The 24561-nt window shown below is 42.8% G+C and overlaps 1 protein-coding gene across 5 annotated transcripts in view; it reads left to right on the top strand.

Annotated features, from left to right (window-relative positions):
- Window positions 1-6041: 6041 nt before the first annotated feature.
- Window positions 6042-24561, top strand: part of USP22 (ubiquitin specific peptidase 22) — a 112296-nt gene continuing 93776 nt past the window's right edge. For 2 of the 5 annotated variants that reach the window (XM_054842479.1, XM_054842477.1), the window contains exon 1: window positions 6042-6897. In XM_054842479.1, the coding sequence (XP_054698454.1) occupies window positions 6772-6897 (126 nt within the window). In that variant the 5' untranslated portion in view covers window positions 6042-6771. Of the gene's footprint in view, window positions 6898-7293; window positions 7395-11693; window positions 11994-24561 lie in introns of those variants that run through there. The other 3 variants (XM_054842481.1, XM_054842478.1, XM_054842482.1) reach the window with 3 other exon arrangements.

Below are 24561 nucleotides of genomic sequence, written 5' to 3'. Positions count from 1 at the left end.
GATAACACTTAAGGAGTAGTACTTTATGACAACATATTCCTGAGTTCCTTTCTCAGTTCTACCAAGCATGTGCAGAATTAAGAACTTTGCATTCTATTCAGTCCTTCAGTTTCAAACCAGTAAGCGATGCAAGCTCCTAAATAGCCCCCTTCTAATCCACTTTTGGAGCCAGGGTCTTCAGCCTCTTGTAGGTTCAAACTTAAGACAGCTTCATGTGTAATCAAAGCTTATGTGAGGAGTCCTAGCTAAATCCTTGATGTTGCTCATACAGCTGATGTAAGAGAAAGGTTCATGTTTACACAAGAACTAAATTGGACATTTCAATGCATGCCCAAGTGATAAAGTAACAATCAATTCATGGCTATCCAGCAAAGTCTAGAAGTGCCACCTTGGGATCGAGGATATAGTTACTTTGCTTTTCCGTGTGAAGAACTTTGCTTCTTCCCAGTTGAGCTATCATGTAACATAGATGACTCTCTGGAAGAAGTGTTTGCTGCACATTTGCAGTATGTTTTAGCTACTATCAACATTTATATTCCATTGTCATTTGGAGGTAAGCACTAATTAGCATAATCATCAATGCTTTAAAATTAAAAATTCCTCCAAGAGACACAGGAGGGATTGAAACTGTTTCCTGTCCCCAGAGGCAAATCCTTTCCCAAGCTATCTGCTGCACCAACAGGTTTTATTCTAGAAACATTCCCAAGCTATGCCCAAGAGTAAATTAAACTACAGCAAACTTGTAAACGTGTGTGTGTGTGAGTATTTTCTGCTCCTATTTTGTTTTGACTACTGCTCTGTGCTGCCGCGTCACCTTTACTGTGTGGGCTGGAACAATCAAGAAGTGTCTGTAGAGTCTTTAGTTTTTATACTTCTCAGGAAAGATTCTGGTGTCTTCACAAGATAGGAAGCAAAGGGCTTAATGACATTGCCCTCTTCTAGAGCTTGCCTCAAGCTCCCCAAGTCAGGAGCTGGCCTTAAAAAAATCTCAAGAACCATTCTTTTCTACACTGTTTTAGAGTGGATTTTTACTCTGGTTCCAAAATGATTCATTGACAACAAGAACCTCAGATTGGATTTCTGGCTTAAAGAGACCCCTCTTTATGGAGAATGAGGTTGCAGGAAAACCTTGGGGGAACTTTATGTTTGAAAGGTAACATCCATACCTTGGAAATGTCCCCTAAGAGTCGATCTTTAAATTTCTACATTTCTGCCTTTGGGAGGTGGCAGTGGGCCTCAGCTCCCATTGACAGTGTGGTCAAGGCTGGGTGTCCTGCATGTGGGTTCACTGTGTCTCAAAGAATACTTCTCACATCCTCAGCGGGTCTTCAAGTGGTGGGCCATGAAACCTCCGGGAGCAGGAATAGTTAAATGTTGTAATTGTTCTTGAAATGGCCAGAGAGAAAAAAAATTATTTTTCCAAAGGACATATTTCTTTGAGAGGGAAACACTAACAAATTGCAGGTGTTTCTTAAAACAATTGTGTTTATAAACTCACAATTCTTGATATTTCTGCATAAGACAAACACCGCCACACCCTACTTTGAGTAAACACAGGGACTCTGCAAGAAAGAGTTGCACAGAAATCTCCGTGAAAATTTCAGAATCTGCAGGGCATTGAACATATGTATTGTCTTTTTGGTATCCTATTTTTTCAGAAAGATGGACTTAAATTTCATTGGCAGAAATTCTCTCTTTTATCTTTATCTCCTGTTTTGATGTGGTAGCCATGGAGAAAAGCCCAAGATTAGTAACAGTAGGTTGTTGCAGAATAAGAATAACTTTCTACTTGGATTTAGACTGTAGTAATATCAAGGGGTTTGTTTAACTGGAAACACTCAGATTGTATAGAATAAATACTAGATGCTGTTAGGACATTAATCACCCATCCCATTCACTTCTATCCACCTCAAACTAAATGCTGGTAATCTTTAACTTCCCTCTGTTCTGAGGGACGGGACGTTTAGGTGGCTTTCACAGAGAAGGAGGTGGCTCTCTGCCTACTGCTTTTGAAAACAATGGTTAGTTCTCCTGAAGGTCAATGTGTTCATACTTCTGCCCTGCTACAGACATCAGGGCACCTGGATCCTTGGAACTTAACTCAGTTTGGCTAATAATGAATGAAATGGGCCGTATTCTGAAGCTGAGATGCCTTGAGCTCCACAAGAAAGCCAAGTTCAAAAGTACTATTTTAACAGCAGTGTCTAGCAGTGAGTTTCCAGATTCGCTCTGGAAGCCCATATTGAGAAACTTCAGAGAAAGGAAGGAAGTGGTGAATCTTTTCTCAGAGAACCTAGGAAGAGACTGAATGCTGTCACCGTTGGCCGTGGGCTAAGAAAGAGGGACAATAGTAGGAACAAAGACACCACACCTTGCTCTTGTTTGGCAAAGCAGGTTATGGGTGGGATTAGTGAATGTTTAACCATAAAGTTTCAGTTTTCCTAATACAGCTGATATCCATGCTGTCTGGTATATTACTTGATTTGCCTCTCCTTGGCATCTCAGCATGTAGCCTTGTGCACATTTTGCAACTTTTCCTTTAGAAAATTACTTTGCATTTTATAGCAACATACAAACCAGAGCTCTTCAGCATATTTAGGAAGAAAGAAATTTATGTTGCTTTTGCTGGGATGACACTCTAGGATGACAGAGATACATAGTGACACGTAGACATAATATCACATATTGCTGAGTTCTACCAGTCAACATGCCTTTACAACATGTATCTTGTTTCCAAATGATCACAGCTAATGTCCTGTTTTGATTCATGGTGATGGAAACTAGGCGTGGATGGCTAGCTAATTTTAAGGCTGCAGAGAGAAGGCAGATTGTCAGCAAGACCAGGGTGTGCTTGAAGAGTGGCTTCCGAATTAAAACTAATCAGTAGCTTCCTTTGATGGCCCTTTTGTGTCTGGGTGAGAAAGATCTGAGACAACTAATGTTTATTACTTCTTAATTTTAGTGGATGATGTCAGAATACCATCATGACTTACATATATTTATTTTGAGAAGATATAAGAGTTGTTTGATTAGTAAATGTAAAAGATCTATATTTTCCTGCTCGTTTTTCATTGCTAAAGATCTGGTAGATGTTAAGATTAAGGTTATTAAAAACAGCTTATGGCATTTCTTAGGCGAGACACCCTTCTGAATATGTCTGCTGTGGATTTGGTGTTAGAGTGATATTAAAGAGTATGGCTGATCACAGCATGTAAGAAGTTTCTTTGGTATTGTCTTTGTGAATATAGGACAAGTGTGCAGCATTTAGAGTACAATTCTGTGACAAGTGAAGTCAATAAGGAATATTAACATTGACTTAGTGGAAGTAGAAAAGGATCATTGCCAAACCCATGAGGCTGTTTTTTAACCTTGGGAGAGCCTTCTCAGATCTATAAAGGTTTCACTTTAGCTCAGTTTTTACTATTTATTATACTACCTCATAACCCTCAGCAATCCTCACTGGCCAAATGAAAAAAAAAAACCACCAACAAAACTCAAACAAGTCCCTGCTCCAAACAGCTCAGGAGCTACAACAAGCTAAGATGGAGATTTTGAGAGCAGCAGAGTTCAGGGAAACAACCTACTAATCATCAGGTAGACATTGGTATTGATATGTAAGTAGTTTATGAGCCTCAGCTTCTTTGTGCGCACTGCAAGCAAAGGGTTCAAAGGAAGGAAATAGGAAGCTACATAGGTATCATCAGGAAGCTTGTCCCAAGCATGGGAGACAGTATCGCTTAATTGGTTCATACTGTTTCTTATGTTTATAAAAGAGGCACTCAGATCGCGGGGAATGACTGTCTTTTAGCAAGACGTCCAGCCGTTCCTTGATATGGGAAATGCTCAACACTGGGGTCATTAAACTGTATTCATTAGCACCATAAAGGTGTCCCACATGTGCAGGCATCTTCTCACACAGAAAGGACGAGGGCTTAAAAGTCCCGTTATGGCTCATAGTCTCTCTGAGGCATTGGGGTGAGTAGGTGGTGTCAGAGCTGCAACACCCAAGTGACTGTGGTTGGAAGCATTATGCTGCTGTCATAGGTAAAGACGTCTGTGATGGATTAGCATGTGGAAAGTATGTGCAGCACCAGTTCTTCTTACCTTTTCAAGAAGAGGTGTAGGTTGCACACTTGCTACAATGACTTCATAGGTCTAATGATTATGTAGGGCCAAAGAGATGGTATAGCCTCACTCCAGATTTCGCATGTAATCTTCTGAAACATTCAGTGCAACTAGCAATGCTAGCAGCGCAACTGGCAACCTCTACCAGCTTGTGTACGCAGCGGGATAATCGGGCCCTTTCCTGTCTCCTGGCATCTTCTTTTTCTCCTGTGGGGCAATTCTAGTTTTATTGCTGGAGTTGTAATCCCCAAACTGTGTGGAAGAGGGATTTCAGAGAGAGGCTAACAAGCAGCATGAGCCAGGCAGACTGAACGATCTGTGTTACTGTTACAGGAGGTCACCTGGATGGCACACAGCTATACTGGCAGGACAGCGTGGCCTGCTGCTGCTTCGCAATTGAAGGTATAAACTCAGGTCTTGTGCTAGCCCTATATTCCCCAGTTGCTCTGCCACCAAACCTTAGGGTTATACATGAATCAGTCTATAATACTGCCAGATGTTCTGCTTTATTTTTAAAATGGCAGCACCTCTAAAGAAAACGGAAAGTGATTCTGTCCTCAGGTGATAGTTGCAATTGTCTTTGATTTCTGCAAGTTGCAGCAGCAGGCCAGGGAACTGGACAGGTCCTCATAAAAATCTGCCAGGTGAAGACTTCAAGGTTATAGCTCCTGAGAAAGAATGTAAATAGCACGTATTGAAAAATGGATTGACAAAATAATGCAGTGGTACTTAGCCACTACCTTTCTTACTGCACAGTCCTTCCAGGGCTTGTGTAAGAGCCTAGCCTCTGCAAAGCCTCCTGTCTCTCTTTTCACTAATGAGAGCAAAATTCCCATCCTTTTCGTCCTGCCTTACTCCACCGTTATGTAACTCCATCTATAGTGTGTGTGGCATGTGAGCTAAGAACTACATAAAGGTTCGAAATTTTTTCACTGTCTTCTCATTTCCTTGTATAGTCATTTATAGGAAAAAGCTGAAATAATACCAGTTCTGGCTATACACTACTTTTGTTTCTTTCCTGCGGAAACACCAGGAGGGAAGGATGGCAGTATAGAGGCACCATATATGGTCCTCAGAGCAAATCGGAGCGTTGCACAGACCTTCTCCCCAGACCCCAACGATCTCGATGCTCGGCGAGGCCTGTAACGCCCAGACCTGCCCCCACGAAGCCGCACTCGGCTTTTTGAACCTGCGAACGATAAGGAAGGGCCTGCTTCTCCTGTTGATTTTTGTCCCGCAATACCGGCTGACCTAACCGGAGCCCGCTGTGGCATATACCGGAGCCACCCCCGGGCGGGAGCCCTGAGCGGCGCGGAGGCCGTTAACAGCCGTCAGCACAGCCGCCCGGCACGGAGGCCAAGGCTGCCAGGCGGGCCCTCTGCCAAGCGCACAGGGGCACAGGCGGAGCGGGAGCCCTGCCCCGGGGAGCGGCCCGGGCGCCGCCGCCCCTCTCCCCTCAGGAAATCACTGAGGGAACAGCGAAACAGCCGGGACCAGCGGATGTGACAGCAGCACTGCCCCCACAGCGCAGGCTGCTGCTGGGAGGGACCGCCCCCTGAGCCGGCCATCGCCAATCCTCTCTCGCCTCGGAGCGTGACCGACGAGCGTCCTAACCAGTCCTGCCGAAACACTCGCCACACAGGCCCCGCCCCCTCGCTCCGTTGGTCGGATGTCCTGTCAATCGGCCGAGCCCTTCCCGCCCCTTTCCGGCAGGGGGAAATGCTAGGTAGGAAGGGTGGAGGGGGGAGAAAGGAAAGAAACCAATGAGGCGCTAGGGAAGGACACCTCGGCGGCTGAGTGACAGGCGGAGAGACCAGTTGTTCGCGCTCCTTCCCCCTCCGGCTCCCTCCCTCGAGGGTGGCCGGGCAGAGGGGGCGCACCTACCGCCCCTTCCCCGTTGGTCTATCCCACTCCGGGCCTGGCGGGCTAGGTTGAGTTAGCGGCTCGGACCATTGCACACAGCGGGCGGAGGGGGGTGCGGGCGAGGAGGAAGGAGACGACGAAGGAGGCGGGGGGCGGTTTAAAGAGACAAGAGCCGAGCGGGCGGCCGGCTGGGGGAGCAGGAGCGGCGGCGGGCGGAGACTCGCCCTCTTCCCCACACACGCTCGCTCACACCGCGGCCAGGGTCGCCGCCGCCAGCGCCCCCCCCCCCCTCCCCTTCCCCTCCGCCCGCCGTTCCACAGCGGCCTCTATGAGGTAGAAGGGAGCGGCGGCCACTCCGGGGGCGGCAGCGGCCGCTACAGCCGCCGCCTCCTCCTCCTCGCCTCAGAGAGCCCCATCTTTGTGTGTGAGGGAGAGGGCGGGCGAGAGGGAGTGCGCGCTGCCCGCCCGCCGCCGCGCTTTGTTCGGAGCCGGGGGGCCGTGGCGGCGCGGAGCCCCGGCTCTATGTGCCAGCCGCTCCCCGCGCCCCCACAGCAGCCCGCGGGGGCGGCGGAGGCCGCGCGGCAGGCGGCGGCGTGAGGGGCCGGAGCCCCTGAGGGCGGGCGCGCGGCGGGGGGGCGGGGGGGGCGCGCGGGCGGGCGCGCGGCCGCCCCGGCCCGTGCCCGCGTCCGTGTCCGTGCGGTTGCTGCGGAGGGGGGGAAGGGGCCGGCTCGCTGCCCGCCGGCCCGGCCCGTCTGCGGGCGGATTGATGTGGGGGGGTCTGACATGAGTCCGCCGGCGGCCGGGTGCTGCCATGTGACCGGCTTCAAGGTGGAGAACTGGAAGCAGAACCTGCGGGCGATTTACCAGTGCTTCGTGTGGAGCGGCTCGGCCGAGACCAGGAAGCGCAAGGTACCGGGGGCGGCTCGCATCCACCCCCCTTCCCCTCCCGTCCCTTCCCCACACGCGCTCCCGTCCCTTCCCCTCCCTCCCTCCCCCGACCCACCCGCCCGCCCTCCCTTCGCCGCTCACACGCACTCCGCCGCCTCGGCCTGCCCGCGGGCGCGGGGAGGGGACGGGACGGGACGGGTCCCCCGCCCTCCCTCTCTCCCCACGGGGCAGGTGGGCCCGAGCCTCCCCCAGCCCCGTCCCCGCCCCGCCGGCAGGGAAAGGGGCCCGGGCTCCGGCACGCGGCCGTGGGGGAGGGAGGAAGGGAGGGAGGAGGAAGCGGTCGGTGTCCCCGGCCTCCGGGGTGTGGGGGGGAGTACAGCGGGGCCGGGCACCGGGATGGAGGAGGCAGCCCGCCCCGGTGCCCGTCGGCGGGGCCTCCCTCCTTGCCACCTGCCCCGGCGGCGGGGACGGCTTTCCGCAGCGGGGCTGTACCGCAGCGCCGTCGCCTCCTCCCGGAGGTGCGGGAGGCAGCGAGGGTTTCCCGGAATACGGCGGCGGCGGCGGGAGGGGGGGGGGGAGGGGAGGCCCGGGGCAACGGGCACGTCCGGCCTGCGGCGGAGCTTTGTGCAGCCGGGGCGCGGCGGGGAGCCCCACGGGGGCGCGCCCGAGCCTGGGGGGCTGCGGCGGGGCCTCTCGGAGCAGGGCGGCGTGTGCGTGGGGAAAGCGGGGAGGCACAATGGCTGGGAGCGTGTCCCGGAGGCGAGGGGGGTACACGACACGGACTGGTTTATTTATTATTTTTCCTTAAAAGAAAAAGAAAGCTGCTCGGTCTGATAATCCACTTGGAAAAGGGGATTCCTGCTGTGGTGGGGCGGGGGGAGAAAAGGAACTGACTCAGGCTGGAGCACACGAAAGGGGAGAGGGGAGTTCGCTCTCGGAGTGTGTTGGTGCTTGGGCATGCACTGCGCAGGCATAACAGCAGGAAAAGAAATCCCTGTTAATGAGGCAAAACGCGAGGGAAAGAGCACTTTTCCCCACGTATCTTCTAAAATTATGTCCCTATCCACATGCGTGTTTCTGGAGGACCTCTCATAACTAGGCAACTAATTACTGTTTTCCCTCGAATCAACTAGTTTTTACTTCAAAGTGACTTGGCAGATTTCTGGCAGTCATCATATTCATGACTGAGGAGGGGAGTGCAACAGCCACACATAGAGAAAACTTGGGTTTTGGGACAGCACAGATTGTGTTTGTGTTGAAGCAACCCATTGAAAACTTTCTGATCCCAGTGGCTTTGCATTAAGCTGCTCAGCTTATTATTCATAATAGACCTAGAGTATGAAAGATGTACTTCAGGGATGAGGTGGCTAGCCATTTTCCTGGGTTTGGTTTATGTTCTCAGGACAATCCAATTTTCCAGTTTTTTACTTGAAGAGGAAAAAAATGGAATCTCAGAAGAAACTTACTTTAAATGTATTTAGTTACTTGATAGCCTTGCAAAATGTAGTCACACTTGTTTTCGGTATTTATAATCTCCTACAAGTCAGTATTATGAAGTAGATTAGTCAAAATCTGGTTTTATTTCACCTTTAGTGTGTCAAAATACAAATTGGTATTTAATACATGATACTTACATCTTAAATGGAGGAAAAAAATTGTACATGTGCTGTGGAAGAAAAAATTGACACGTGAGCTAGGAAGCTGTCTCAGACAAATATGAATCAAGTGTTATATGGAAGAATTAAAATTAAATCTCATTAGCAAAATTAACACTTTAGATTTTTTTTTTTAGTTTGGAGCATCTTTTGTAACCTGCATACCATTTGTATGCTGCAACAGTTTGGGTTTTTTCTTCTGAAATCTAATGGTAGTGATGTGTTCATCATTGCTTGAAAAACAGCTGGAAATAAATAATATTCCATTGTAATCAATCTGTTCTCACTTCCTCTTTGTACAGCCAGGCTCATAAAGCAGAACAGGATTGTTTCAAAATTATCTTATCATCTTATGGAAAACATCAGTTTTCCAAATACGTGCTAAAAATGTGTTTTTTCCCTTTTTTTTAAGCAGGTTACCAGTCTGAAAATAGTTGGAGTCCTGAATTCAGCCAACCTGAAATGATCACATATAGGGAATACATGATCACATATAGGGAAACATTTTGGCTAGCTGAATTTGGGATTCAATTCCCAGTCTATAGTCATAAAGACTGAAGAAAGTATATGAATGACAGTTACAGTACTTACCTCTCCTGCATATGGACATGAGACCTTCTTCCATGGAATTTTTCTTTACTGAAATTCTCTGTCCATATGTATGCCTTGCAGTTTTACATATAAAATTTGATAAATGCTGTTTTCTGTTTGGAGGCAGCTTTATAGTCTAATACCTAGAAAACAAACCTTTGTCCTTTAATATTTTATATATACATATATTATGTATATGTGTGTATATATATTTCAGGAGCATAGTTCTGACTGCTTAAGAGTATTTATTGGTGAGGATTCTTGTTCTTAATGCTAGTTGAAATGATGAGGTCAAATTAAAGGTTTGGTGAAAGGTGATACTCTGTTGCAAAATCAAGGACAATCACATTGTTCATTTATTACACAAAACATTCGACATATGTAGCTGATCATTCGTCGGAAGTGTTGGTCAATTTAACTGTTAGTGAGGTGAACCTAGCTGTAAAAAATGTCTTGGCTGTCTGGTGATAGCCAGATGTAAATTGTTAGGTTTCTAGAATGGTAACGTACTATCCCTCCTAAGGCTGTCTTAAAAATCTAGATAGCAATGGAAACTGCAGGGGGCAGAAAGTGTCCATTCCTCCTGCTTTACTTACACTGCCTGCTGCATTATGCTTTGGAAGACCATTTTAACGCTGCTTGCTGTTTGCTATTCATTTTTAGTACGTACCTTTTCTGCAAATAAGCTTTTATGAGCATCAGCTCTCGGTTCAGTATGCTTTACACCCCGAGTTTTGAATAGAATGGCTGTAAAGCACAGTTTATAGTTGGAAGGCTATCTCCTGAAAGTATATTTGAATTCTCAGTCAGAAGCAAGAGGTAATTGTGTACATATCTTTGTAGATACTGGAATTCAGGTGAAGGTTTTAGGAGTATGTTTGCTTCTGAAGCATTGCCTACACCAGGATTTGAGCTGTCGTCATGGTGCATCGTTGTGTCTACGTGAAGGAGCGAGGCTGTAGCTTGCCTCACCTTACTGCATCTTGGCCAAAGTAGTAAAGTGCAGCAGTCGTAGTACGTGCTCTTCCAGGCAAAGGCTTTGCGATGGTGTAGATGTGTTGCTGATAGTAAAGCCCAAGCGAAGACAAAACCTGTCTGTCACATTGTTTGAAGGGTGGAACAGGAAAAGGAGTAGAGGAAGAAATCTGAAGAATGCCTCTTGAAATTTTAATAATTGTGATTAAAAGTTGGAACTAGATTTCAGGCATTAAGTTGTATGTAAAGTCGCACAAAATTAGGGTTGACCATCTTGGCTTTAGGACTTTGACCTGTAACTCTTGATTTTTAATTCGTGGTAGTTAGAATCTGTTTAATAAACTGATGGCAAAGCTCATATTTCTGTAGGTCATGGACTTTACCTTGAATATTTTGATGTGGAAATTACCTCACACTTAATTAAGTAACGCTGTATAAGAAGTCCTTACATTCAACACCACTACCTCCCATTCAGAAATTATGGAACAGACAGAGGAGGCTGAAAAGACTTGCTGCCAGCCCTTCATGTCAGCTTTTTCCATTTTTCTGTAGGGTCACACTTGAAATGCTCTGCTTATTCCCTTAGAATTACAGATGAGAAAAATATGTTTTGCAGTGCTGAATGTATTTTTTGGTCCCCATCAGTGAGCAATTAGACATGTAGATGCATCTTTGTGTCTAGGAGTTGGTAAGTAATGGTTTCAATGCTTGAAGGGCAGCTGAATTTGCAATTAAATTCTATCTTACCGGACTACACACCTTGGAGGAAAACTGTCTGTCTCGTTCTGAACGGTTCTTATTATCACTGTTCTGAAAAGGCTCTCGATGATAAAAGTAAACTGCTCATCATGACCACAGTCATGATATGCACAAGGTCCTATCTGGAATTTCAGAATGTTTGTTCTGTGCTTTTGCCAATAGATCAAAGAATAATTGCCTGTCAGGGGTTGTACACCCTCATTGACAGCGGGTGCGTTCTAGCATATTTCTTCCTGTTTGAGAGCTTCTGTTGTTTTTTCCATTATTCTCTCTGCGTGGATCCTCCAGACTGATTGATGCTTTCAGATATGAAGAAACATTTTCTTTTATAGGTGATGACCTTTCTTCAGGTATCCTTCTCCCCATGTACTTGTGACCTCAGTCCTTCATTCCTTGTAATATTTGATAGATAATTGATTCATAGATACTTAAAACTGAAATGACTTTGGTTTATTTCCTAACTTTCAAAGTAGAAAAAGCTTAATAATATCTTAGCAAATAAATGCCACGTCATGTTTTGAGCAGCAAGTATTATTGTTTGCAGTCTAAATCAACACGTTAAGTTCTTGCTAAAATGACCTTGCAGTCGCAGGGTAAGCTAATGGTGGAACTTCTCATCGAATGCCTGTTGAGGCATGCTTGCTCACTTGCTTTCTCCCTTACAGCCTTGCCCCATATACCTGTCCAGGAACAGGGAAGTGCTGCTTAGGCGATTTGCTTTGTACCAAAGCAGATGGGCAAGGAGCTTTACCAGGCTATGCCGCCTTCTCAGGCTTGGTGTTTTGATTGCTTAAATTAATGAGGAAGTCTTAGCTTGTTTTTCTTTAACGTTTTTAGCATATGCACCAAACTTCTGGATTACAAATCCTGTGGAGAATTTGAAAGAGGAGTCCAGGATTCAAGAAGCATGTCTCTTTTTCAGCTGCATACTCTGCTTTGGCTGCCTGTGAACTGATTGACTCAAGAAGGATGTTCTTTGCCATGTGTTGTGGGGACTACCTTCTCCCTGAAAGCCCATAAGAAGTGTCAAAACCAACTGCAAGCTTCATTGTTCAGGAGGTCTCCAGTTTCATAACTGAACAATCTTCCTTAGTTCTTAACCTCTGAGGAGTAGCAAGGTCCTTAGACCTGTTGAAGGTAATGTTCTCTTTCCTCTTGGTGTGAAGACGCAGTCTTTGGTGTGAGAGGTATCCAGACATGAGATTTTAGCTCCATACACAGCAGAACCTTGCATGTGTGGGACAAAACACACTGAAAATGCTCCACTGAGCTTATGTCTTTGGTGTTGAAGAAGAATATAATACAACGCCTTCCTCTTCCTAGTGATGTTAATCCCTATTTTGTATCCTCTGCCATGTTTTTTAAAATAAATGGTTGGTTTCTGGGCCAAAAGTTAGAAATTAGTCTTGTGCTGTGAACTCTATGGTGGTGAATAGCCATTCTTGAGTTGTGGGATCTGAACCATCAGAACTTACCCGAACACTTACTCCTATCTCTCTCTCAGGGCAACACTTACAGTCTGATGTAAAGGTTACATAGATCTGTCATTGAAGCTGACTCATGAACAGTAGCTGTATTTGAATCATTTCCTTTATTTTCTTTAATACGGATGGAGAGACAAATGAGCACAATGAATGGAGTTTTCCTCGTACTTTTTTTTTATTCCCTGTTGCAGAGAAAGAAGATGGATCTGCACAAGCTGATGAAAAAATAGGGATATGCTGGACAAGAAGGCTCCTTTTTTTTCTGTAGTCTTATCAGCAGTCAGGGTTTGCTAATAGCCAGGCTGTTTGTTGGGAGCAGTTGTAGCATCTCTCTAATTTTGTCTGCAGTTAACGATCTTGCTTGATATTGAAAATGTTGAAAGCTTTCAAACTAGAATGACAACTGGTAGTGTGAAGGTGAGCAGAGTGGAATGGCTTTGTTTGATTTGTTGGACTATCTGTTGAGCTTTATTTTAAGCCATCAAAGCTTTAAACCCCAAACAAAGGTTAGCTGATATCCTCATTTTCTGTTTTGGACCTTAATCTGTAGCGTTAACATGAAACCGGAGCTGCAAATCAGTTTCAAACCTTCTACTCTCCTTCTTTCATTTGAGGATTTTCTGTCTTAGTAACTGGAGTAACAAATCAACGGGTAAATGCTACTGACTGATAGTGGAAGTTGCCTGCTTGTGAATTGCTGACTCCCCTTCTGACTTACTTTTTTTTTTTTTTTTTTGCTCAGACTCAAGTAATAGTATGTTTTCCTTTGGGATGTACTCTGGGGATCCTGCTTTGTAACAAATGCTGTTGTAACTATTAGTTTGATTCCCAACAGTGGCTGTGGTGGCTGATTTGTTTTAAACCACAGAAAGATTAACTTGGTTTAAAAGCTTGTGTTTCTCACATTAAACCTGGCACCCATATATTTTCCTGTTTGTGTGATTGACTTGGAACTATGATTTCTTTTCCTGGTAGATGTAGGGCTTTTTTTAATTTGCTGTACCTTTCCATTTCATTTGACTGATAGCTACTTGAAAACGTTGGGTTTGGGTTTAATACTTGTATTCTCATGGTTCTCCAAGTATTTATAATGTGTCTGCAGGACGTAGCAACATCTAAGATGAGGAGATACATATGTACTCTTGCTTATCTATCAGTTATAGTGCCATCACAAGAAAGGCAAGCTGAAGGTGACCTGTATGCATTTTGCTGGATTTACTAGAATTATATTTTTAAAAAGTAATATTTTTTTTAACCCATGCAAAGAGCCATTATTGTTAGAGCCTTTCTAGACTTGGACAGAAAGAACTGCCTGGAGCAGCTCTCTCCAATCTCTTGTTAACCTATGGGCAATGGAGCTAAGTGAGTGAAATGCAATAATGACATTACAGTTTATTATGTTATCCTGGACTGTGTTGTCAGCAAGCAGTGCTGGAGCGTAGGGAGAGCCATGTGTTATCCGAGAGGCCTGAATTGGGAACCTTTTCTTAGCAGAAGCAGTTCTAGAAGCTGATAGATCTATTCTGACTGGATGGAAGCTCTGTCCTGGTAGTTGTATTCTTTTACATATTGATTTGGCAGTCCTTTATGTACACTCTGCTTGATTCAAGGTAAGAACATTACTACATTAGCTAGTAATATAATCAATGTTGTAAAGAGTTACTCATTGCAAAATTAACCTTCATTCTGTTTGGTTCAAAACACTTTTTTTTCCAAGTGGTGGTACCACATGAATGCAACTTGCATAGCAACTCCAGAACGATCTGTGGTTTACTTTAGTGCTAGAACAGCTTCCACCATCTTGACCTATCTCACTTAAGAAAAAGAATAATTTTATCTATTTTAGGACCTGTTGACGATTAGTAAAGTGAACTGTTACCAGACACCAGTTGGCTCAAAGTAACCTGAGATTCACTTTATCAGTCGGTAACTGATTAGCAGCAAGCAGTCTATCTTGTCACATTCTTTTGTTTGTGAAATACAGCAAATACTCAACTTTTTTTCCAGTTCTCTACTTAGGTAGAATGTTACTCAAGTGTGGGGTTTTTTTAAACCTCTCAGTTATATGTAACACTAATTTTAAAATTCTTAATTTTTTTCTGTCTCTGCTGCTTTTCAAGTTGGTAAAGATAACTTTTTCCCCCCTTCTCATTCTTCTGTTCCTGTGTTTAATGGAGCTTGAAATTAACATGGCTCTTCTTGTCTACCTTTTGCATAGTATCACTAGTGATGTCAGCATATCCCTGGGAAATATTTCTGTGAAGGCCTACAGTGTACTAAATTTGTCATTGAATAAAAAAAATTGGGTATTAGACAAGGTGAAACTCACAAAAAGAAAAGTGGACATGGTCACAAAAGTTGTTTTCAACAAGCTTAAAAAAAGTGTCTTTTTAACATAAATATTGGGGCTAGTGCAGGTTCTGATGTCCAGTAACAAATTCTGAAATTAAACATGTCAAATATATTAAATATCCTCATATTAAAAGTACCAGTGAGAAGCAGCTCACTAAATGGGACACTGCCTTAGTAGTAAATCTGAAAAGAGAACTTAGGTTTACCTGTGCTTACGTGGTCTTGTTCTTAGACCGTGCTGGTTTTGCAATGTGACAGTTGGTTTGCACACACAGCTGAGCTCTTTTGCATGTACATGTAAGATGTAAAAATATAACTATTCATAAATTCAATGAGTTGTATTCATGTAGAATTAAATTGTGGAGGTGATTAATGTACATTTCAGTTAAGAGATTATTAGAACATCTTTTTCATTAGTGTTTTAATCTGGGGTTCTGTGTTGCAACTCTTGCCCTAGTATATTAAACCAAGCTTTCATCCACACACACACACATATATATATATATATGTTAATCCACAATTTAAAAAGTAGTATGTATAAATCCAAAGAGTAAAAGTTGCAAAATTAGTAATAACTTTATTTTTGCCTAACACGTGAAAGACCCTGCAGTATTTGAATGTAGTTAAGTGGTGGGGACGATGGAGTATCAAACACCGATGTGGCACCGAGTTCCATTTGTGGCGATTGCCTCGCTTGTCACTCAGAAGTTCATGCATCCAAGTAGCCTTTTTTAAATGGGATTTGGCTTTGGATTCATCTTACTGAATTGACTGCCAAGGCTTTTATATGTATGTTTTGCTTCTGTTCTTAAAGGACTTTTGTTTTGCATAAAGTACAGACTTGAATTCTATTACTTCATTGTGTGTGTTGGCACAAGGAGAGAAAACAGCAGCTTACAATTTTATTTTTAACTTCCCCCCACCCCAATTTCTGTTTTTAAAAAGAAAGATGAATCTTCCCCTCCTTATGTTTTTGAAGCACCTAATGTTGTTTCACAAAGTTTGTCTAATTATAGTTTGTGCTTCTGTCCTGTGCATTCAGACTTGTTATTGCATGCAAGTCAGATTTTAAGGGACCTTCTTTAGAATATACTTGGTAAATAAAGGCAAGATTTATTGCACAGCAGATGTATGATGATTTCATAAGTGAAGACAGCTGAGATAGCTGACTGATTTCAGTACCTCATTTATGTCAGGTGAGGTTTTGTGACCCTGTGCCCTCCAGTGACAAATGCAAAATTTGTCTTAAGGTTTTATGTTTTTCTTTGCTGTCGTTTGTAATCTTCATATTACTACCCAGTTCTGTTCTTAAACTGGATTGCTGTCCTGCTTGGCCCCAAGTGACCAGGGTGAAACTCTCATATAATCTTGTTTTCTGTACTTTGCTGACTTCTGTCATGCTCTCTTAGCACGCACATGCGCACCCCCAACACTTGTTATTGGTTATGTTTATCTGAGTGATGAATGCACAATTCTTTGGTTGCTCATGACTACATTTTGTATTTTTTTGGTTGTGGGATCATCTTAACAGTGATGTGGAGAACAGTGAGGAAAGCAGTGAAAATAGTTTCAAGAGTTATTGCAGTTATGTGCCTGAAGAGGAACAAGACTTTCTTTTGTTATTATAGGCCTGTTCCCTACATGAATTGATCTTACACTTTGTCCAGCATAATTTTATATTAGTACCCTTAGTGTGATGTGTTTCCTTGTCACACAGTAATTCTGCTTCTTATAACTTTTCTTGATGTGTAAGTGCCGGAGTTGCCCCAATAAATTCAATTTCTTTTCTGCATTTCTTTGTGATTTTTATGCATTGATTCTGTTAAGAATTGATTCAAACTTGCACATGCATAAGAGTTGCTCTCAACTACTTGTTTGCTAATTGAAGGGGCCTAAATCACAAAGTGGAATGGAATGGTACCAAAGTTCATAATTATATGGAGTATATCACTGTATATCTGTGATATAGTGCCAAGTGTAAAAATGAAAAATACATATGCAGCATTAGAGAAATTGCTTTATGATGCTAAGTAAATCTTTTGTTCGTCTGTGCAGTTAAGTATTTTACAAAAAGGAAACTTGAGGCGAGAGATCCTGATATGCCTGAGGTCACAGGGACATCTTGTAATTGGAATGCAAGTTTTCCTGCCCTTATTGAAAGATTTCAGGCAGTAGGAGGTGGGGTTTTTCTTCTGTCTTAGGCTGTGTACTGCAAAAATCTGTAGAAAAACAGAGCTTCAGCTTAGTGGTAAACTGAAGAATTAATTTATTATAGCAATTCTTTATAAAGCAAGCAATTTAATTCTGTAAGCACACTGTACCTGCAGGCTGAAACTGTTTTGCAGACAAGTTGTTTTAAGCAGTGGTAAAAGGAACACAAGAAAACACCATTAAGAAGGTGGTGAGTTAGCAAATCTGACACATTTTAAAAGCTTGAATTAAAGTTTAAAAACTGTGTAGGTACTAGTGAGACACAAGTAGTGATGGAATTGGCAAATGGTTTGGATGAGAAAAATGCCATTCAGCTACAGGACAGGGCAATATTTGATTTACCAGAGGAGAGCAAGAGGTGTGAAATTTGGGCCTTTCTGTGCACAATCACTGAAGACTAGTGAGTGGGGAACATGAAATCCAACTCTTGAGCTGTGGGGGTATGTGTGTCTTTCCTTAATAGTCTAAGGAATTACCAGCTCTTGCCATCATACCGTTAGCTACATCATGTTGGTGTGATTGTGCTGTGAACCAGAAAGAACAGATAAAGATGAAAAAGATATTTTTCTTCTCTTAATAATATGTCACCTGAAGTGGCTCTGTTATGTGTCAATGTAGGGTTGAACAAACAGCTGTAGCGTTGGTAGCTTGAGGGGAGGAGTGCCGGGGTGATGGGAGAGTACCTGAATGGTGATGCTTGGAGGCTGCACATGGCAGTTTGAGCAACAACTGCTACCTTCGTCCAGACTTTGCCACTGACAGATTGACTGTGTTCGAATGCTCTCCACGTACTAATGGTTTCTTCTGTGAAGTGTGGCTAATACTAACTTCATTTGAAAGGTTTCATGAAGTAACCTCTGTTACTGCACCAGTTGTGTGATTGTATCTGCTATTGTAAGTATTGCATGCTTTCACAGATGTACTGGGGTGTGCTGAGCCTGATACGTGAAATTTGTCTTGTGTTTGAGTCATCAGAACTTATTCCTGTATGCAAATAATTTGCTTCTACTCCAGTTTCCTTGTGAAAAATAAATGAACCGGGGAGTGCAGAATGCCTGTAATCTGTGATCAGCTATTACAGAAAATCCACTTTTCATATTGTATTTAATTTAATGAAATGAATAGTGTTTTTCTAAGTAATCAAGTTATGAGCCAATTGTTTCCCATCTACAAACAGGCCTTTCTCTGAGTTAAGATTTCTGTCTTCTATAATCAAACCCTGTTGAGATGGTTTAACTTTTTTTTTTTTGGTTGGTTTAAAGCATCTGGTCATGGGGCACGTGCCCAGATCATGCTCATGCTGCATATAGTTGAGGATGATGGGATAATGGGATTGTAAATTGGCTCTTTATGGTACTGGTTTTCCTCTGGCCTACTCTCTTCTGTAGTCTAGAGCAGCCCCAAGGCTGTTCTGAGCTGTGCCAGCTGGCTGTAGCTCTGCAGGACTGGGGTGCCAGATGGAGACAGCAGGAGAGCAGCAGCACTCCAGTAAAACCCTAACATGCTTCCTGGGGTCGAGGAGAGGTGCTGGCTCTGCAACCCCATCAGGACATCCTTGGGCAAGTGGCTGTGCTGGTACTTGGCTACTCTTGTACTGGTGCAGCCATGGAAACAGCTGGACTAGGGGGTCTGTGGGTGTTTTATTTTCAGGAGAAGCATAATGCTGGATTCAGCTTTTGAAGTATCTTGAGTGTGTTAGCATCTCCTTTTTCCTAGTTTATGCATCTGTACCGTATCTGTGAAATGTTAAATTCCATAGCTTGTACAGATAATCAAATTGAAAAAAAATCTTAGTATTGAGCAAGTGTGGTGTTTCCTGATGTGTTGTCCTGTTTTTTTCCTGACTACTGAAAAATGCTGTTATCTGTAAGATATCCAGACAAGAAAAAGCTTGTTAATGCTGATGGTTTTTCTTTTATTAAAATGAAACAAAACCCCCAAACTTTTATTTTACTGCTCAAGAATGACAACTTTAAACATGCTCAAAATGAAAGATATCAAAGTTTTAATCCATTTATTGGTGAGCTGACTTTATAGTTTTTACTGAAATAAATTTATTAGAATACCAGTGAATCTGTGGTTGGTGTTGCTGCATTCCATTGAGGTAGGCCTGCTGGTCCACCTCAACCCTGTGACCTTCTTTGTATTCAAGAACAAGGTTAGAGTAGTCTCCCAGCAGCAGCAGAATAGCCTCATTTGCAGAAGATGTACCCTGCAAAAAACATGCATTTGAAAATTTCCATCTTGTGGACTTGAGGACAGTAAATGGGGGAAACTCCTTGAAGAATTGTTATTACCTGATGGCTGGTCAAACAGTAGACATTTTCTAGAGGAGCTGAGATACACCAACTTACCCAGTGTTTCATCGCTCTCTTGCCACAGCAGACTTTGTTCTCATTGCCCCATTAATGCAGCTAACACTTCTAATCCAGCAGCCCAAAATAGCTGTCAAGCCTGGATTTTACTTTGGTGGCATTTGCTGCACAGATAGTTGCTATAACCCAACATGCTGAACTGTAGCTGGAAATAAAAAAACCCCAACTGAGGCACATAAGCCTATTTTGGTGAGATATTTCGTGTCTGATTTAAATAAGCTAATAAACTCAACATGATAGTATGTAAAAAGGCCATTCTCCTCAGAACAACAATTTACTGTCTTTGAGACACCCCCCCCCACCCCCCCCACCCCCAACCTCCAGAACTGTATTGATACTAGTGGGAATAGGCAAGGAAGGATGTGCCCTGTAGCTTCCTTGCTTCAATGATTAGCTGTGTTGGAGGAGTGAACTAGAAGGAGAAAGGACCACAGAAAGCGGTGGCTATCGTATTCCAACCTAAATGGTATCCATCTCTGCTCTTGAACACAGAACACTGGTGTTTTTGTGATCCCGTAGGACACTACGTATATTTAGGAGTCATCATTTTGCCTTGCTAGTAAGGAGGAGTGATTTAAGGCGATGTCTATCATGAAAGATACGCTAGCTTGAAATAATGAAATACTAGAAAGATGAGTATGGGGAGGAATAATTTACAGGATGCTGTGGGGGGATTAAAACCAAACTTTGTACATTAGTCCCCTTGTAATTTTGCAGGAGTTGGGGGGTAGTGTGTTTTTGTTAGGATTGATTTGGTTTGTTCTTTGTTTTCCTGAGTGATCAACCATAGATGGCAGCAGTAAGTGTGATCTCTGTGAATCATATGAATTAACACTCTGCCCCAGAAGAATGGAGTCCAGTCTGTGGACACTTCACAGTCAACTATCCTCCTTTGATGAAGACTGGTCTTCCCAGCCAATACAGTGTTCATTTTTTTCATTACAAGCCAGTATTAAAAAGCTTTAAATGCACTTTCCTGACTTTTTTTACAAAGTAGATTTTTCCAAACTGATTTCAGTTACAGGATCTGCTTCAACTCAGTGTTTACTCCTCTTTGCTAGACAACATTTTTGCTACCTTTATAAGTAAAAAGAAGCTTCTAATCTCAGGGAATCAGAGCTAATTTCCTAGCAAGATAGTAGATGAATTGTAATCACTGCCTTACAAAATTCTCAACACATACTGTTCTTCTAATTCTCTCTCGTGCTGTCAGATTTGAAGGTTTGGAGGTATGTTATATCCACTTAAAAGTATGTGTTTGAAATAAAGCTTTTCAAGGAAATTGTAAAAGTTTCCTTTTTGTCATGCAGAAATCTGTGTTCTATGTAAAACCATGCTGATTTTCATGCCCACTAGACTGTTCCTGTCACTTTAACATACTTTTATATCCAGCTACTCCTAATAGTTCATGAATTAGATTTTTTTTTTTTAAGAGATGAAATCCTTTTGTCCTGCTTTTCCTCAGTGCTGAATCCCTTAACCTCACCTATTCATATGCTTCAACTCACACAGCTTAACTTCTTAAAGTATTTCCTTCAAGTTAAGGTTTTGGAAGTAGAACACATAATCTGTGAAATCAATTTTATCAGCATTAATATTATACATTTCTTCTGGTTCATGATATAAAGTGAAGTTGCATTAGAGGTGAAGCTGATGATCGATGGAATCTCCTGATGGTGTTTATGGAAAAATTTCTAGTGAACCAGATGAAAGAGCAGAAGTCATGCTGTATAGTCCTATCAATCCTGCACAGCAAAAGAAGGTCTAAGTATGGTGAGTGTTCAAGCAGGAAGGAGATTCCACCCTGTTTTCTTCAGCTTTGTGGCTTTCTTTACTTCCCTCTGCAGTTTTTGTTTTGAGAAACTTGTGGTAAGGAGCTTTGTTTTCAGGTTTCTTCTCCTTGTGGTCGGTTAGCTGAAAACATGGAATGGACGACTGTGAATCTGCCAAACAGGACTCCTTGTAGAGTTGGTTTTGATATAATGTCATCTCTGTTCTTCCAATGAAACCAAAGCTCGGTTTGAATCTGCACTTAAGTGACAGGTAGTGGCACGTACTGTTGTAAAAGGCAAAAGATGTGACAAACACCGTAACTCAGCATGAGTAACGTCCTAAGATGGACTCGGTGATTGGTTTTTTCTACAATTTGCACCTAGCATTTGGAGTTGCTTATTTCGTGTCAGGTTGATTTGACCAGACACTTAATGGTTTTGTGTTAAGCAGGAGAGATCTGGTGAGCTGTTTTCTAATTTTTGTTTTTGTTCTGTAACTGTTCTTTGGAGCACATCCTCCATCATAGGCAGTACCTTGTTTTCAGGGGCTGGTTTGTTTTTTTTTTTTTTTTTCGTTTATATACCTTGAGTTTCACTTGATGTTCCTACTTCTTTGGCCGTACATTGCATTTTTCCCTAGAAATTATGTTTGTTTACAGTTTAGGCAAATATCTGTATTTCTGTGCTGTTAATTTCTTAACGTGAGCCCACCCTTTCGAGCCTGATCATGGAGCACTACTCCTGACACTATCTGAGCAGACTGCTCTTCATGCCAAGGTTGTAAGTGTTAATCTTGCTGCAGACTGGGGTGATAATTCATTGCTGTCACAGCAACACATGCTTAAAGTTGCTTCTTGCCAGATTTGTTGGCGATATGCTACACTAGAGAAAATTATTTCAAGAGTCTTATTGCATAGCCAGATGCTGTAGAACTAGTGCAGTCAACCTCCCCTCCCCCTTTTTTATGACTGTTCTGACTTCAGGGAGGAAAAGCTATTATATAGTGAAGTACATTCCTGTGGAGCACTAGTAAAGAGGTAGATGAACTTCTGATTGTGGCTAATTTTTCTGGTTTTGCTTGTAGGGAAGTTCTGTTTTGTGTTCAGGTTAAAAAGGAAGGAAGACTTTTAAGGTAGGGTGAGGGGAATTGAAAAAGGAATTAAACAGTGTCCCCCTTGCTGTTTTAGTTGTGTTGTCTGCAGTAGTTGGGTGCTGTGGAAGTTTTATGGTTTCTTTAAGAACGTGTGCTAATGACTAGATTGGCTTGATTCTGAAGAACGGTAACTTCTTCTGCCATCTGTGTCCTTACGGCCTTTCAAAAGGAGGAGAAACTTTGTGAATTCTTGTTTGGTGATGGCCAGCATATCTAGGCCCTGGCCTGTAAGATGCTGTTTGGTTTAGTTGCAACTACTTTAGGTAGTTATAATTTTATCTCACTTGGAATTTTTCTTCTATGCTGCTCTAAACGCCCAAGGATACATATCTTGATCCTGGAATCTATGGCTGTAACTTACAAACTCTTTGTTACTTGGGCTCACTGGAAGATGATATTGTAAGCCAGATCAGAGTGCAGGTCACCACTGGTATTTGGTCACATCTGTCCCTTGTAAGGCTTCTTGAAGCCCTTACGTCAGTAGCTGTTCTCTCTCTTAGACATTATAGAGCTCCAAAGAAGAAAATTGGTGGCTTTTTGGTACAGGATTTGCCCTCATATACGTGCTGTAGAAAAATGCAAGTTATGTAATGGATAGCTTCTGAAAAAACCCCTACCTTTTGTGCACAGTGGTGTTTACTGGGGAAGTGAGGTTTACTGATTGATTAGTCAGACATGAACTTGCTAATATGCCTTTCCCAGTGTATTTCCAGCATAAATCTCAATGTCCAGTGGCTAGGCATTGCGTCACCAACAACTTTATCCTCTCTTACACTTTAAGAGAAGTTGCCATAGAAGTTACGTTATTATGAATGTGTTCCTATAGGTCAAGACCCAGGCAAAAATGTGGTGTCGTAAAGTTTGCTCTAGTATCACCCAAATAATGTGTCGTGCAGCCTTTCCGGCTTTTTATTCTTTGTGCCTCAATTATTTGCACTACCAGATTATAGGAAGCGCTATCTTGAAAATCAGAACAAGGAAGGAGTTCTTCTAGAACTGAGTAAACCACCTCTTTACTTGGCAGGGATAGCTTTTAAGCAACTTGAGGTACTCTCAAGGCCTGAGGTGGTACTCTCAAATTCTTTTTTTAATCATGCTGGAAAGCGTAAAGACCATGTGTTTGTCCACAAAACACAGCACATGTTTATAACCATAGAAACAAAGAAAGAGATCAGAACTAGAAATCTGTATGGGATCTCATGTAACACTTTCGCTCTGCTCTATGTGAGATTACTGGTGATTTGCAATTGTAATACTTTTCTCAAGAATCCCCTGGTTTTGCTTCAAGCTTTTAACTGGTTTTTCAAGTGAAGTATGCCAAGGCAGTTCTGGTTTTTGCTCAGGTAAAAGACTTGGTAATTCACTTTCTCCCTCACTCCCGTGTCTTCCCTTGTCACCCCCAATGCTGTGGTTTGTGCATATGTATTAGCCTTTCATTTTTCTGCATATGGGGGTTTTAAGACCCCAGACAACTTTAATTCTGCTGCTGGGGTAGCCTGCACAGCTCTTCAGAGCTGCCTAGAGAAAGGTTGAGTTTTCTGGCCTCCACTGACATGTCTGAGTAAATGATAGATTGAGGCTGAATGTGTGTGTTTAGATGTTCAATTTATTACTGGTAACATTTCTGTAAGTGCAGAAACAGGGATTTGTTTGGAACAAACTCCAAGATGAGTTCTCTGTTCTTACCAAAATGCAGATTGCACTGTGGTTATTTTTAATAGTAATTTATTTTTTTTTAAACCAATGCCAAGCATGAACAAACTTCTGCTATTATGTTAACTTTGGTAAGGGGTCTGGAGATTTAATGAGCTGTTAATATACCAGCTAATGCCCTAACTAGCAGAAAGTGTTGGTAAGTCAGTCTTAGTTTTGGAAACAAGGATGAGCTAGATCAGCAGAAGAGCATACTAAAAAGTACGCCTCATCTGCCAAGGAATATTTGTTAGTATGTTGGGAGCAATAAATAATTAAGAGTTTCTGAAACCTGTTAATGTTCCTGTAGTATGGAGAAGAACAAGGAAAGCAAATAATAAATACTTTAGTTCTCTTTCCCAGGGAGACTGCCGTTTTGGATCTTCAAGTCCAAAGCAGCTGTTCCCCCCCTCCCAAATTCAATTGTTAAGTTGGGAGACAAGAAGCATTAAGCTTATCTATTTGCTTGAACTGATTGATTTCAAACCTCCGTCCTTTGCAGCTTTGGGGCAGAGTTTGTAGAGTCCTGCCTTTGCTGTTTCCCTGTTGGAATGCAATGTCATAACTTTTGAGATTGCATCAGATGGATTCCCTACTTAAGGGGAAGCCATAGATACCAGCAGACCATCCATGTCAATTTGGGAATGGAACTGAAATTCTGAAGGG

This window comes from Grus americana, chromosome 15 (genome assembly GCF_028858705.1).
Source record: "Grus americana isolate bGruAme1 chromosome 15, bGruAme1.mat, whole genome shotgun sequence".
In the NCBI taxonomy this organism is placed as follows: Eukaryota; Metazoa; Chordata; class Aves; order Gruiformes; family Gruidae; genus Grus; species Grus americana.
Note: the sequence above shows the minus strand (reverse complement) of the source record. Positions and strands in the feature narration are given on the sequence as shown.